Genomic DNA, 15,072 nt, shown 5'->3' with positions numbered 1-15,072 from the left:
ATATTTGTTAAATGCAAAAAAAAAAAAAAAAAAAAAAAAAAAAAAAAAAAAAAAAAAACTTTAACATCTGTTCTTGATGAAACACATATACACACAAATACACGAGGCCTAGAGTGTTCTGCTTTGCCATTCCTAGAGTTTTTACTTAAACACAGAGCAACAATTTTTCATGAAGAAGTATGAGAAAGACACAATAACAACACGTCCTCTCAGTACTTGGGGTCAACACAATAACAGGCGTATTTATAATTGGTGTATAATTTGGACGCGCCTTCGGGATGGGAGGAACCCCAGGGAGACCTGGCGGGGGGAATAGTAACCATTTTAGGTAAGTCAGGCAGAGAATTTATCTAGAAGGGAGTAGGTGTGGTCATAAGGACCTTTATATCTCAAGGCTACAGTGAGACATATCGGGGTAGGATTTGTCTAAGACCTCAAGGCCAAAGGAATAAATACTTGGCAGACAGGAAGAGGTGGATTAAGGCAGCGATAAGGCCGCAACTGACAGCTAACATAAAAGACTGAAAGATACGTTTACACTGAAGGATCAAAACTGTCCGTACTTGAAAGGCAGGGATCACAGTGTGGATGAAACCCGATACAGAGTCCTCTACGTCTAAGGCGTCTAAGGCGGGGCCAAATGCGGGCTGGGTTCAAATACCCATTGTAATTAAAATCTCCCCAAGCACACTCACCACCCCCTAAACAGCCCCCAAACCCAACCCGAAGGAGTAAAATCACAAAGAAAAAGAATAGTACAATTTTATCAACTGGGGAGGAATATTTAAATGTGCAGTTGTTTATAAAAATGAGAAGAAAAAGATGAAATGAGTTTAGAGAAAAATAAGATACCTCTGAATGGAAACTGATAAAATGAATACAGGAAGACAGCAATGGGATGGAGAAAATGACAAATGAGGGGCAGATTAATTCTTTTATCTTTTTATAAGATAAATCCAGGGGTGCCTGGGTGGCTCAGTCGGTTTGAGCGTCTGACTTCGGCTCAGGTCATGATATCGCTGGGTTTGTGAGTTCGAGCCCTGCGTCGGGCTCTGTGCTAACAGCTCAGAGCCTGGAGCCTCCTTCAGATTCTGTGTCTCCTCCTCTCTCTGCTCCCGCCCCCCCGCGCCCCCCCATGCTCATGCTCTATCTCTTTCTGTCTCTCAATAATAAATAAACGTTAAAAGAAAATTAAAAAAAAAAAAGATAAATCCACCTTGTGTATATGTTCCACTGAAGTAATCCAAATTGAAAGAAAATCTTTATAAAATGTTAATGAAACATACCGCATTATTCATAAAGGCCAAAGAATAAAAAGGAAGGAAAAGAAAGGAAAAAGAAGTCAATTCGGATGGCCTACAGCTGGCAAATGATTAAGGGGAAAATAAGACATTAATAACAATGGGATACTATGTGACCATTAAAAGTAACACGTGGGCCAAGTGTTTCTGTAAACAGAAAGCATCAAATGGAAATATATATTTATAGGGATGGAAAAGTCACCCAGAGTGATAATACATCTTAGTGTTTTTAGAAAACGTTTTTTTTTCCTTCTGTGAAAATAGTTAAGAATATAATAAAAATTCTTAAGTTATAAAATAAAGATAGAAATTAAAAAAAAAGACTACATACCAAAACTTTGGGGAAATCATTTCTTAAGCATATATAACCAACCCGTTTCAGTATTAATATGGTGCTTATGAAGACAGCTGCTATTAAAAACATAATAATTATTCCTCCTATTTTGGCGGATTCTGATGACTCTGTTGATGAAAAATGAAATGACTTTATTTCAAAATAAATTCAATAAATTATCACAGGTGAGTGGAATAAGATATCAAAGAACAACAAACATGGGAAAACTATTGTTACAGACAAAAGAGTGAAAGGAATCCAAGCATACATATTCTTAAATGACGAAAATGGCAGATTTATTTTTAAAAGTGAAATTTCTTCCAGTTTATAATGATGTTTTATGACTGCCCCCTGCGATACAGTAGCCATCAGCCATATGTGACTACTTAAATTTAAATCATCAAAATCGAAAAAAAACCCGTTTCTCATTCATACTGGCCATATCTCAAAGGCTCAACAGCCACCTGTTAATACGGTTAAGAAGAAAACTCAAGGCCCAAAAAGGAGTCATTTTATGCCTGGCCCACATCACCAAACTGTAATCTTCACTGGTCATTCTGGAATTTCCAACTCAGCACCATGAGGTAATCCACCTAACAGAATAAGATCCTTTTGTCCCTCAAAGGGAGGTGACCTCACCTGAAAATAATCCTATTTTTGGTCTGACTTCCTCGTTCGGCCTTTAAAAGCATTTCTCTTTCTGCAGCCCCTTGGAGCTCCTTTATACTTGCTAGATGGGATGCTGCTCAATGCACAAATCGGTCAATAAAGCTAATTAGATCTTCAAAAGGGACTCGAAAGTTTGCGATTGAACAGTAGACATGACGGGCAGAAAGAAGTGGAAGCGGGGAGTTTGTCTGAGAAAAACAACTGGGTTATTCTGAGGCTGGACTTTGGCCACACCAGGGCTCTACAGAGACCGCTTTGTCCTACTGAGTGCCCCTCAAGTTTCTTGTCAAAATTCCTTTTGGAGAATTGCAACCCTCTGACTGCAAGTAGCTTTTTAAATTTTGTTTTTCTGTCTCTCTATTGCAATGTAAGTTCCACGTGGTCAGGAAGTGTTATTTTTATTTGTTTTGTTCACTGCTGTTTCCCCAGCATCTACAAGAGGATCCAGCAGACAGTGGGGCCCCAATAAATATTTGTCAAATGGACGGGCACAGCTTTCCCTCAGGGCCTTAGCAAAAGAACCAACCGGTTAATTTGGGACTTGACCAAAGGGGAGACATTTCTCTCAATCTCTGGACTAAACTCCCCCCATACGAGTGATGCCCTAAGCTAGTGGTATTCGCCACTGAGTCTGAGGAAGTTAACACTGGGCTGTTTAGGGGGTGGTGAGTGTGCTTGGGGAGATTTTATGGGTATTGTACCCATAACACTGGTCCCAGGTTGTCTTCGTTTGTTTGTAAGATCGTTGTCTAATAATAATAATAACAATATAAATATAGTAACAACAATAAGAAAAATAAAATAATAATAATAAAAATCTGGTCTTTGCCCCTGGTTCTTGGCGCAGACCATTAAAAACCCTTGGAATTTCCTGCGCGACAGGAGTGTCTTTGGGGGACCATACCTGAGTTTATGCTAATGAACCAAGGGAGGGTGCTGGATAGCTCCAGGAAGGGGGCTGGTCACCAGAAAAACCAACCTGGTGTTTAGAGAGTGGAACGGCTGGCCCCTGACTGTTGGGGAGGGGGGAGCGCTGGGGATGGGAGTTCAATCACTAGTGGATGACGATTTCATCAATCATGCCTACGTAATAAAACCCAGTATAAACTCTTGGACGGCAAGGCTTGGGGAGATTCGGGGTCAGGGAACACACGGACGTATTGGGAGGGTGGTGCACCCTGACTCCATGGGGACAGAAGCTCCTGCACTCGGGACCCTTCCAGACTCTGTGCCTCGGCATCTGGCCGTTCATTGTATTCTTATGATAAAACAATAATCCTGGGGCACCTGGGTGGCTCAGCCAGTTAAGTGTCAGACTGGCTCAGGCCATGATCTCATGGCTTGTGATTTCAAGCCCCACCTTGGGCTGTCTGCTGTTAGTGCGGAGCCTGCTTGGGATTCTCCCTCTCTCTCTGCTCCTCCCTTGCTCACGCTCTGTCTTTCTGTCTCTCTCTCAAAAATAAATAAACATTAAAAAAAAAAAAGTAATCCTAAGTATAGTGCTTCCTGAGTCCCATGAGTCCTGGTGAGTTATTAATCTGAAGGGGGAGTGTAGGACCCTCTGAATTTGTAGTTAGAGTGCACAGAAGTTTGGACGGCCAGACTTGCAGCTGGTACCCGAAGAGGGGGCAGTCTTGAGTCTGAGCCCCTTAACCTGTGGGGCCTGCTAACTCCAGAGAGTGTCAGAAAGGAATCGAATCACTGGACACCAGGCTGGTGTTGGAGAATTGGTATTAGGGCATAGGTATGTAGATTTGTTTGGGGTTCCCATTTTCCTAAGAGCTACAGGCATAAGGAATTTATAGGCAAGTTCAGGTTTGCCCATATTTGACTGACCCTATACTAATGATTCAAGCTAATGCCTTTTTCCTTTAAAGGTACTTTAGGGGCGCCTGGGTGGCGCAGTCGGTTAAGCGTCCGACTTCAGCCAGGTCACGATCTCGCGGTCCGTGAGTTCGAGCCCCGCGTCGGGCTCTGTGCTGACGGCTCAGAGCCTGGAGTCTGTTTCCGATTCTGTGTCTCCCTCTCTCTCTGCCCCTCCCCCGTTCATGCTCTGTCTCTCTCTGTCCCAAAAATAAATAAACGTTGAAAAAAAAAATTAAAAAAAAAAAAAAGGTACTTGAAAGGAGCTACTTTTTCCTTTAAAATCGCTCCGGGCGTCGTTGGACCCTGCGGAACACGGGAGAGTCAAATCACACTGAGCATCTCCAAGCACTAGGTGCCAGGCCTGTGTCCACTGAATCCCCAAGGAAGCCATACCATTGCGGTTGCTTTCTTCTGTCCCACCTGATCTTGTCTGTACTCTGGTAAGTCAGACCATTAAAGAAACTCTCGTCAGGGTTGGGAAATTCAGAAAGGCTTCTTTGGTGGAGACTTTCACTTTTGGCAAAACAATTAGGGGCCTCGTTACTTCCCAAGCAAATAATCAGCAATGAACGTCCCTAAGCCTGACTGTTCTCACTGCAGATTTCTCCACTCAGAGGAAGGTTCGGGGACTAGGCTGTTTCCCGTTCTGATGCCTTCGCAACAGGACTTTTTAGTCTTCATGAGGGACTATGTCATACGCACTGGTGAGCTTCCCTTCCATCTACAAGCTATAGCGAACTTTCCTGCAAGCTGGCCACGTCCGTGGGCCACACCCAGCCTCCACAGTTTGACCCTCTGATACCTGTGCGTGCAATTGGTCCCGGTAACCCTGCCTCCTCCAGCAGCTAGCTTGAATAATGGCCAACCCAAGGGCACCCAGAACTGAATTCGATCCCGACTCCCTGAGCTAAACTAGAAGCGTTGCCACTTCAGAGGATCTGACTTTACAAAGACAGACACCTGATTGTCCCTCTGCTATGGCAACTTAAAAGTGACTTCACCGCATAGTAGAGACCAACAGAAAGCGTCTCTGTGATGGGCTTTTCGTGGAAGGAATACCTTCAGGGCTCCACGACTTTCAGATTCTTTTCATTAACCAGGTTTTCCCTCAGAGTGAAAGCAGAACATGAGTTTTCAAACACTTATACCTGTATCCTGTCCAGGTTGAAGGAAGGTACATTTGACTGGAGATCTATTTATTGCTCCCATATCTTTAGACTTAAAATAAACAGATACACAGTAGTTTGCGTTTGGAATCAGCTTGTCGATGACATAAGTGACATTTCCGATGATGTTTCCATTTAGCTTGGGGTGATGCTGTAAAAAAGAAGCAAAAAAATCAGGAAGGCTTTGAGTGAGAATTTCATTTGGAGGCAGGCCCTTCGAGCCTCCTTGGGGATTTGTCTTCAGATCTTAAATGGGGACAGAAAGATCTCAGGCTTGAAAAGAAAAAGTATTTTTAAGTCATTTGGGGCCAGCAATTTAGCACAAAACTAGATGCACATTTTTAAACCATGAAATCTAGTCTAGCAACTGCACTTTATAACGAGTAGAAAAAGTTCCAATGAGGAATAAAAGTTTCCATGATGTTTGGGCACCTGGGTGGCTCAGTTGGTTAAAGGGTTGAGAGATCCACACTGAGCATGGAGTCTCCTGGAGATTCTCTCTCTCTCTCTCTCTCTCTCTCTCTCCCTCTGCCCCTCTCTCCCACTTGTGCTCTCTCTCTCAGGCAAATAAAATGAAAAAAAGAAAAAGAAAATGTTTCCATGATGTCATTTTTACAAGATTATTTTGTCATGCATTAAGATAATCTTGCAAAACTAAGAACATAAAAAAATGAGATTATCTTTTTTCATTAATGACATGTGTCTACTCTTCAGGAAGTGCCTTCATACATATTAACGAATGTGATTATGAAAACAGTCCGCAGAGTTGCAACGATCTCCATTCTCCAGATGAGGAAACTACCACTCAGACTGGTTAAGTAACTTTCCAAGGCCACACAGCATGGTGTGGCAGAACTGTGGCTGATGTCTAATTCCTCATCTTCTCCCTTTAGACACCTTGCCCCTTCTGTTCCTAGGTAGTTCTGTTCCATTTTGGAATTAGAGAGATGATATGAAGTTTCTTTCAAGAAAAACAACTTCGGGGCACCTGGGTGGCTCAGTCGGTTGAGCGTCCGACTTTGGCTCAGGTCACGATCTCGCGGTCTGTGAGTTCGAGCCCCGCGTCGGGCTCCGTGCTGACAGCTCAGGGCCTGGAGCCCTGCTTCGGATTCTGTGTCTCCCTCCCCTCAGCTCTTCCCCTGCTCACACTCTGTCTCTCTCTCAAAATAAATAAAGATTAAAAAAAAATTAAAAAAAAAAAAAAGAAAAACAACTTCTGCGTGAAGTTTTATGGTTTTCAAAATACTAACAGTTCTACGAATCAAGATGTTCCAGCAGTTCATATACGGCCTTCTGTAATAACGTTTTTCTGCAAATTTCTATTTGGAAGGAGGAAGAATTGAAAGAAAGAAAGAAAGAAAGAAAGAAAGAAAGAAAGAAAGCAAGCAAGCTCTATCAAACTAAACTCTCATGCAGTGCCAATAAGCAGTGAAGAAGAAAAAGGGGCAGAAGTAGAAACATTGTCACGGAGGGAGGGCTCTTGCCTCCAGGAGAAATAGCCAAAAGTAGCTGAGAATCAGACTATCTGGGTTTCACACCTGGTGTTGCCATTGTGTGATCCTGATGAAGTCTGCCACACTTACTTCCTGTTTCACCAGGCAAACAGAAGCAGGCCTGAGTATTTTGCCCCCCGCCCCTGCACTCGCCTTGGATGCACAGTCCCTGCTCTGCACCAAGGTCAATCCCTTCTTGTGCTTATGAGATTCCATCCCTCCTCACTTCCTCAAGCACATGGTCCAGCAATCCCTTTGGAACATCCCATCTGCATATGAACATGCTGTAACTTCTTCCATTTTCTTTTTCTTTATTTTATTTTGAGAGAGAGAGAGAGAGAGAGGATCTTAAGCAGGCTCCACACCCAGCATGCGACCCGATACAGGGTTCGAACTCACGACTGTGAGATCATGATCTGAGCTGAAATCAAGAGTCAAATCACCCAGGCACCCCATAACTTCTTCCATTTTAAAATGTCCCTCTTATGGGGCACCTGGGTGACTCAGTTGGTGAAATGTCTGACTCTTGATTTTTTTGGTTCGGGCCATGATCTCATGGTTCATGTTCCAGCCCCGACTCAGGCTTTGATAGTGCAGACCCTGCTTGGCATTCTCCCTGTCCCCTGCTCTCTGCCCCTCCCTCATTCCCTCTCTCTCTCTCTCTCTCTCTCTCTCTCTCTCTCTCTCAAAATAAATAAACTTAAAAATAAATAAAATAAAATAAAATAAAATAAAATAAAATAAAATCCCTCTCTCTTGACCCCAGCTTCCCATAGCTACCACAGAGTATCTCTCCTCTTTACAGAAAAACTCCTTAGAAGAATTAGTTCTCCTCACTGTCTCTAATTTCTCTCTTCCTTCTCTTTCTGGAATCCGTTCTTACCAGGTCCTCACCCCATCACTCCACTGAAATCACTCTTATCAAGGTCACCAGGACTTCCATGTTGCTAAATCCAATACCCAATCCATAGTCCTCATCTAACGTGTCCCATTTATAGCATTTGATTCAGTAGATCACTTTCTCCTTCTGGAACTTTCTTCTCTCAGCTACCAGGACATCATTTTCACTTAGTTGTTCTCCTACCATGCTGGTTGCTCCTTCCCAGTCTCTCTCTCTCTCTCTTTTTTAAGGTTTTATTTTTAAGTAACTTCCACACCCAACGTGGGGCTTGAACTCACAACAACCCCTAGATCAAGAGTTGCACACTGTACTGACTGAGCCAGCCAGGCACCCCTCTAGTCTCTTTTGCTGGTTCCTCATTTGCCAGATCTCTCTATTTTGGGCCTCTGGGGCTCTGACTTTGGACGTCCTCTTTCCTCTCTGCATATCCACTTCCAGGTGATCTCACCTCGTCTCAAGGTATCAATACGCACCAAGAAGCCAACGACTCCCCGGGATGTCTCTCCAGCGAGGAGCTCTCCCCTGAACTCCAGACTCAGAGCATCCAACTCCTGCTCACTATATCCTCCTGGATGCCTTATTGGCACCTCAAACTTAACATATCCAGATCCAAGCTACTGATACCCAATTATCCACCTCCTCCATCCGTAATCTTCCCCATTTAAATTTTTTTTAAATTTATTTTTGAGACCGAGAGAAAGAGAGAGAGAGAGACAGAGTGTGAATGGGGGAGGAGCAGGGGGAGAGGGAGTCGAAGTTGGACGCTCAACCGAGACACCCAGGTGCCCCTGTAATCTTCCCCATTTTAATTAATGGAAACTCCATCCATCCAGACGCTCTTGTCTCTTTCTTCACCCCATGGCACATCCAACCCATCCAAAAATACTGTCAGCTCCACTTGCAAGATATATGCAGAATTTAACCACTTCTCATTACTGCCAAGTGGTCCAAGCCACCACCATCTGTCACCTGGATTACACCAGTAGTCTCTTCTTTTTTTCTTGGTCTAATTTAATCGAAAGATTACTTTTCTTGGGGCGCCTGGGTGGCTCAGTCGGTTGAGCTTCCGATTTCGGCTCAGGTCATGATCTCACGGTCCGTGAGTTTGAGCCCCGCGTCGGGCTCTGTGCTGACAATTCAGAGCCCGGAGCCTGCTTCGGATTCTGGGTCTCCCTCTCTCTCTGACCCTCCCCCGTTCATGCTCTGTCTCTCTCGGTCTCAAAAATCAATAAACGTTAAAAAAATAAATAAATAAAGATTACTTTTCTTTAATGAAGAAGATGCTTATTAACCGTCATTTTCCTCTCATGGTGTTGTCAATATCCTAATACCCATAGCTTTCTTATTTTAAAAATAATAATCTCAAACAGAGTTAGTAGCTCACGGGTTGAATACCAATGAGATGTGACTGGTTTATGATATTTAAAGAAGCTTCGTACAGTCTCTGAGCTACATAAGCTGATTTTTTTCCCTCTGTTATTTCCATTTTGTTTTGATTAGGGCGTTGATTATATCCAGGTAGATATTACAGCGAAAATTGTAATTTGCCATTTCCTACTAAGCAATTACCATCTCCACAGCCTCTTAACTGGTCTCCCAACCTCCACCTTTGGCTCCTGTGGTTTATTCTCAATACACCAGCCAGGATGCCCTGTTAAAGCCTCCGGACCTCCAGCAGCTTCATGATACTTCAAAGCCTCAGACCCACAAAGCCCAACAAGATTGGGCCCCACTGCCTCCCTGATCTCACCTCCTTCTAGTCTCCTGTCCCGGTTACTCCATTCCAGCTCCCTGCCCTGATTCTCAAATCTACTGGGTCCACTCCAGCCTCAGGACCTCTGCTTCCTGTGCCCTCTGCCTGACATGCCCCTGGCCCTGGTGACTTGTGGGCTGGTACCTGCAAGGGTTTCTAATCGGCAAAGAGCTATGCACATGTCAGCTGCTGTTCTGGGAGGGCCCACTTCCACTCATCCCAGCACCCCGGAATTTCGCCCTAGTGTGCTGAAATTAGCCTGTTCTCTTTGTCCACACCACATCCCTTTCCTGTGTGCCCCTCGATGTTGCGCATGCGGCCTCTTCTTTGAAAGAAGACCACACTGCTAGGCTAAGTCAACATATTTCCACAATGAATGAACTATAGAGACTTCTTTGCTTAAAGTCAGACCCCGTGGATTCAGACCCTTTAGGCTCAATTGCTCAAATCATTACAAATGTCTTTTTCCTTGTTTTTTTTTGTTTTTTTTTTTTTTAAGAAGACGGTCAAATATATTCACTGCCAGCTCAGAACTGTTTTAGCCACTTACCTTCTTAACAATCTTCCCTGACTGTTCTTCGATGACGAGCGGCAAGTAATACTCTAAGATCTCGCCATTTAGTATCTTGGGAATGACTGGTGGAAATTTCACTATTACGTTGATATGGTTGGTAGAGCCAACAATATCAAAGTCCGGTGGTTCCAAAGACACTGTGGAGAAAACGAAACCAGAAACAGACCCCAATGATGTCAGCCAATGACTGCATCGCAGCAACGCTCCCGTGGCTGTAATACAACCTGACCTCTTGACAACCATCTTCTCTCTAACCTACGGTCTTAGGTGAGGCATGGGTTGTATTCTTTTTTTTTTTTTTTTATTGGTGAAAAACTGAGACTAAAAGTGATGTGATTTGCTTACTATTACCACAAGAAACGGAAGGTTCCAGGATGGAAGTCAGTCCTTTCGGAATTTTCAGCCTGTATTCTAAACAAAATGACTTCTTATCGTATCACAGTAACAATGATACCCAACCATTGCAGAAATATCAGAAAATACAGTAGGCAAGTGTCCCTGAATGTGGTTAATCGTGTTTTGTCTATATCGTATCAGTGTAAATATATACACACACGTATATAAACTGAACTAGTGCATACACACACACACACACACACACACACATCTCATCTAAAATTAAATCATTCTTACCTATAGCTTTCCATGGTATATATTTCACTTAATTCACAAACATATCCATGCATATTTGTCTATATCAAGGGGTGGAAAATGGGCCTGTGGGTTGGAGTTTTGCACAGCCTGCCAGTTCAGAATGGTTTTTATATTTTAAAGAGTTGTGGGGCGCCTGGGTGGCTTCGTTGGTTAAGCCTAACTCTTGATTTTGGCTCAGGTCATGATCTCATGAGCCATGAGTTTGGGAGCCCCAGCATTGGGCTCCATGCTGACGGCGTGGAGCCTACTGGGAATTCTCTCTCTCCCCCTTTCTCTCTTCCCATCAGCTGCTTGCTCTCTCTCTCTCTCTCTCAAAATAAATAAATAAATAAATAAATAAATAAATAAACTTACAAAATAATAAAAGGGTTGTAAAACAACTGAAGAAGGACAGGTGATACGGTGTATGATATGTGGCCCATAAAGTCTAAAGTATTTCTTTTCTGGCCTTTACAGAAAGTTGGCTGACCCTGGATCTTCATTGTTAACTTTTTAGGGGTGACTCTATTCCACTAAGCGTCTGGCTGCACTATAATTTAACTATCTGTTGCTTTGATTAATTTTTCTTTTAACGTTTATTTATTTTTGAGATAGAGAGAGACAGAGCATGAACGGGGGAGGGTCAGAGAGAGGGAGACACAGAATCTGAAACAGGCTCCAGGCTCTGAGCTGTCAGCACAGAGCCCGACGCGGGGCTCGAACCCACGGACCGCGAGATCATGGCCTGAGCCGAAGTCGGCCGCTTAACCGACTGAGCCACCCAGGCTCCCGGATCTGTTGCTTTGAATATTTAGATTGTCTCCCATCCAAGTACTAACCAGGCCCGACCCTGCTTAACTTCCGAGATCAGACGAGATCGGGCGCGTTCAGGGTGGTATGGCCGTAGACCGAATATTTAGATTGTCTCTACATTTTCTGAATAGACCCACTGTGTCAATGAGCATTCTTAGAGCTAAATCATTACATTTGTCCACAATTATTTCTGTAGGACAAACCATTAAAGAGGAATTCTGGATGAGAGCAGGGACACGGCAAGATTTGAATACATCCTGCTGCAGATTTTCAGATGTCCAAAGTACACTCTCCGCATTTCCCCTAAGCCTGGGTATTTACATGTGTTTGACATTTACCATTTTGAGTCTTGACAAATGACGTCTCATCCTTACTGTAATGTACTTTCTGTAATCGTCTGAGCGCCACGATCTATAAGTTGTGCTTTTCTTTCTTTTCTTTTCTGGACGCACACATAAACATACACACACACAAACCCAGGGAATCTTGTCTGCGACAGTGGGATTCGGTTATTGTCACTTTGCTAAGCACGAATGTGTGAACGCACATCCACACAGCCTTTAACAGGGAGCTGAAACCAAATCTTTCTCTTGGAAACAAGTTGCAAATGAGGACCTCGAAGAAGAGCTGGAGTCTGGCCGAGGGCCACCAGCAGCCGCCCTGGAGCTGTTTAACACAAGTGCCACAGGGAGCTGCCTCCAGTCATAGGGAAAGAAAGACAGGCAGACCCACTCTCGGGCTCCAGTCTCCGAGTGCCCCGGGTGCACATGTGTTTTGGGAACTAACATAGATAAGAACTATTGGCTTATGATCTGGGGGAGGGGGTACCGTATTAAGGAAAACATTGGCCCAAAGAGTTGGGACAGCTCAGATACAGGCCTTCTGGACCTCCCGACCTACTTCCTGTCAGGTTGTGACAGGAAATGAACCGGAACAAACCAACCATTGCTGCCGGAACGCCTGCCTTAGACAGGCAATGAGGAATCACCGGCAAAGGACAGATTATCGTCCCACTTTTTGGATAAGAAAACCAAGGCTCCGAGAAGCAAACACTTCACAGGTCCAGAGCCGCGAAGGGGCAAGGCCAGCTGGTAAACATAGCCCTGAGTTTCAGACACCTCTGCAGACCTGCCTATGTCACGGGAAAGCAAATAATGATGATCTTGATGATGATGATGAAAATGATAAGCAGAGATGAACTCACCGTGTGTTGCCAGGAAGAAATCGCTGATACAGCTGACCAGCATTGTGTTTCCCCTGAATCCATCAACTCTGGGGATGTATGTCTCTGGCAGGACTTCCCACACATCGGTTAGGTCGCAAAATGATGCTGTGATATTTGAACAGTGCTCCACGATCTTCATATCGTCTGGTTTACTTTGAAAGGAAAAGACATGAGAAAAGGCAAACTTTAGTATTTATGTGACGGAGATTCCGTTAACTGCATGCCTCACTTCCTCATTTCTTTACGTCTCTGCTCAAGCATCACCGTATCAGGTCGCCTGCCCTAACCACCTTATTTAAAATGCAACACCTTGGAAGATGCCTGGGTAGTTCAGTCGGTTAAGCGTCCGCCTTCCCCTCAGGTCATGATCTCGCGGGTTCTTGGGTTCGAGCCCTGCGTCAGGCTCTGTGCTGACAGCTCAGAGCCTGGAGCCTGCTTCAGACTCTGTGTCTTCCTCTCCCTCTGCCCCTCCCCTGCTTGTACTCTGTCTTTCTCCCTCTCTCTCTCTCTCTCTCCAAGATAAACATTAAAAAAATTAAAATAAAAAAAATATCTATATATAAAATAAAATGGAACACCTAGGGGCGCCTGGGTGGCTCAGTCAGTTGAGTATCTGACTCTTGGTTTCAGCTCAGGTAATGATCTCACAGTTCATGAGTTCAAGCCCCGCATCAGGCTCTGCACTGACAGCATGGAGACTGCTTGGGATTCTCTCTCTCCCTCTCTCTGTTTTTCCCCTGCTTGTGCCACTCGCTCTCTCAAAATAAATAAATAAGCTTAAAAAAAAAAAAAAAAAGGAACACCTTACCCCATCATGTCCACCCCCTCTCTCGCTTGTCTTCATGTTCCTGCATTCCTTTACCATCACCTACCACATTATATCTTTATTTGTTTTTTTGGTATTTCTGTCTACTTTCCGAATGTCTGCTCTAGTCTCCAGGAGACCAAGGGCTTTGGTTCATGGTTGGTCCCCTGGCAATGTAGTCGGTGCTCAGTAAATATTTGCTGGGTGAATAAATGAGCAAACGTTACACTTTCATGACAGAAGTCCCAGATCTCTCTGCCCCTACAAGACCATCAGGAGTGTCCTCCCTGAGACACATTCTCTCTCCAGCTGAAGATCACATGGTCCAGGCCTAAATCAGCCTGTTCTATAGGGACAACACAGATGTCTGATGTCTTGAGCCTCAGAAAGGTAAGTAGGTGATACACGTGACCACCTAACGCAGAGAGAAACTAAGACTTTGGCAGGCACCAGAGAAACTCACAAGAGGCCTTCCATGCGCCAGTCAGTGGTAGTAACAGCTGTTAGCCAGATAAACAGCAAACAAAAGAACGCAGCTACTAGATCAAAGTGACAACTTATAAGGGTGATGTCAGACGTCGGAAAAAGAGAGCCATAGAAGGCTCCCTCCATTATGGCATTAATCTCTGCGGCAACCTATAAGTAGGATATTGAGCTCAGAGAAGCCGAGCTCTGTGCCTGAAGGTCATGGCTGATTAGTGATTAAGCCAGACCGTGGACCTGGTCTGGGCCAGGCAGCTCTCTGATGTGCCACCGCCCCCCCCCCGGCCCCCACCGAGTAAAGAAAAGTGACCACGACATCGATATGGTCACCAGATCTTTGGACTCCTGTCCTCAGAAAACAGTGCTTTTAAACATTCAGACTTACTGAGTCAGAGAAATAATTATAAAAACCATACGCCGTAATTATTGTGCGTCTGAGGCTTTGACCTGTAGAAATGGTTATAAATACAAGTTTTGTTAGAAGTGGTTTTGGAATATGACATTACTCAGCTTAATTAAAAATGGACTTGTGTCTTGTCTTTGGACTTTTAAAGCTCTGAATACAAACCAGAGAGAGAAGGAGGAGAGAGAGGCTTTATCACAAGTAAGATGACGACTCTTCCCCACCCCCCAATTAGTAGAAAGATAAGACCTTTAGCAAGAAAAAAACTAAGCGTCAAACCAACCTCATGACTGTGTACCATAACGTATAGTGAGTTGGTGCAATCGAATGGTTTTTTAATTCCCATGACAAGATAAGCCGGAAACTGCGAAATGTCACCTTTAAAGTACAAGATTCGTCTGACAAATCTAAAGGAAACAGGAGAAAAAAAAAAAAAAAAGAAAAAGAAACGCTGAATGTGGAACTCAAGGTATAGCATGGCTCCTATCCCATCTGTTCCTTGGGATTTGGAGCCCACACTCCCAGCACAGAAGCCCCAGGGGCTTTGGAACCACAGGAAGGAAATGGTTCTGGTGGACATGAAAAATGAAGTCATATAACTAATTGATGAACAACACATTGTTAGGGCAGGCAAGCTTAGGATGCAGGAACTC

At 44.1% G+C, this 15,072-nt stretch overlaps 1 protein-coding gene across 7 annotated transcripts in view; it reads right to left on the bottom strand.

Moving 5' to 3' along the window:
- Positions 1–15,072, bottom strand: part of IFNAR2 (interferon alpha and beta receptor subunit 2) — a 29,609-nt gene that overhangs the window by 3,333 nt on the left and 11,204 nt on the right. For 4 of the 7 annotated variants that reach the window (XM_030328523.1, XM_030328524.1, XM_030328521.1 and 1 more), the window contains 5 exons: positions 14,703–14,826; positions 12,708–12,880; positions 10,034–10,194; positions 5,319–5,487; positions 1,633–1,763 (listed from right to left, as the gene is read on the bottom strand). In XM_030328523.1, coding sequence (XP_030184383.1) covers positions 1,633–1,763; positions 5,319–5,487; positions 10,034–10,194; positions 12,708–12,880; positions 14,703–14,826 — 758 coding nt within the window. Of the gene's footprint in view, positions 1–1,632; positions 1,764–5,318; positions 5,488–10,033; positions 10,195–12,707; positions 12,881–13,037; positions 13,080–14,401; positions 14,464–14,702; positions 14,827–15,072 lie in introns of those variants that run through there. The other 3 variants (XM_030328525.1, XM_030328527.1, XM_030328526.1) reach the window with 3 other exon arrangements.

This window comes from Lynx canadensis, chromosome C2 (assembly GCF_007474595.2).
Source record: "Lynx canadensis isolate LIC74 chromosome C2, mLynCan4.pri.v2, whole genome shotgun sequence".
Classification (NCBI taxonomy): Eukaryota; Metazoa; Chordata; class Mammalia; order Carnivora; family Felidae; genus Lynx; species Lynx canadensis.
This window is presented reverse-complemented; position numbering and strand designations above follow the sequence as displayed.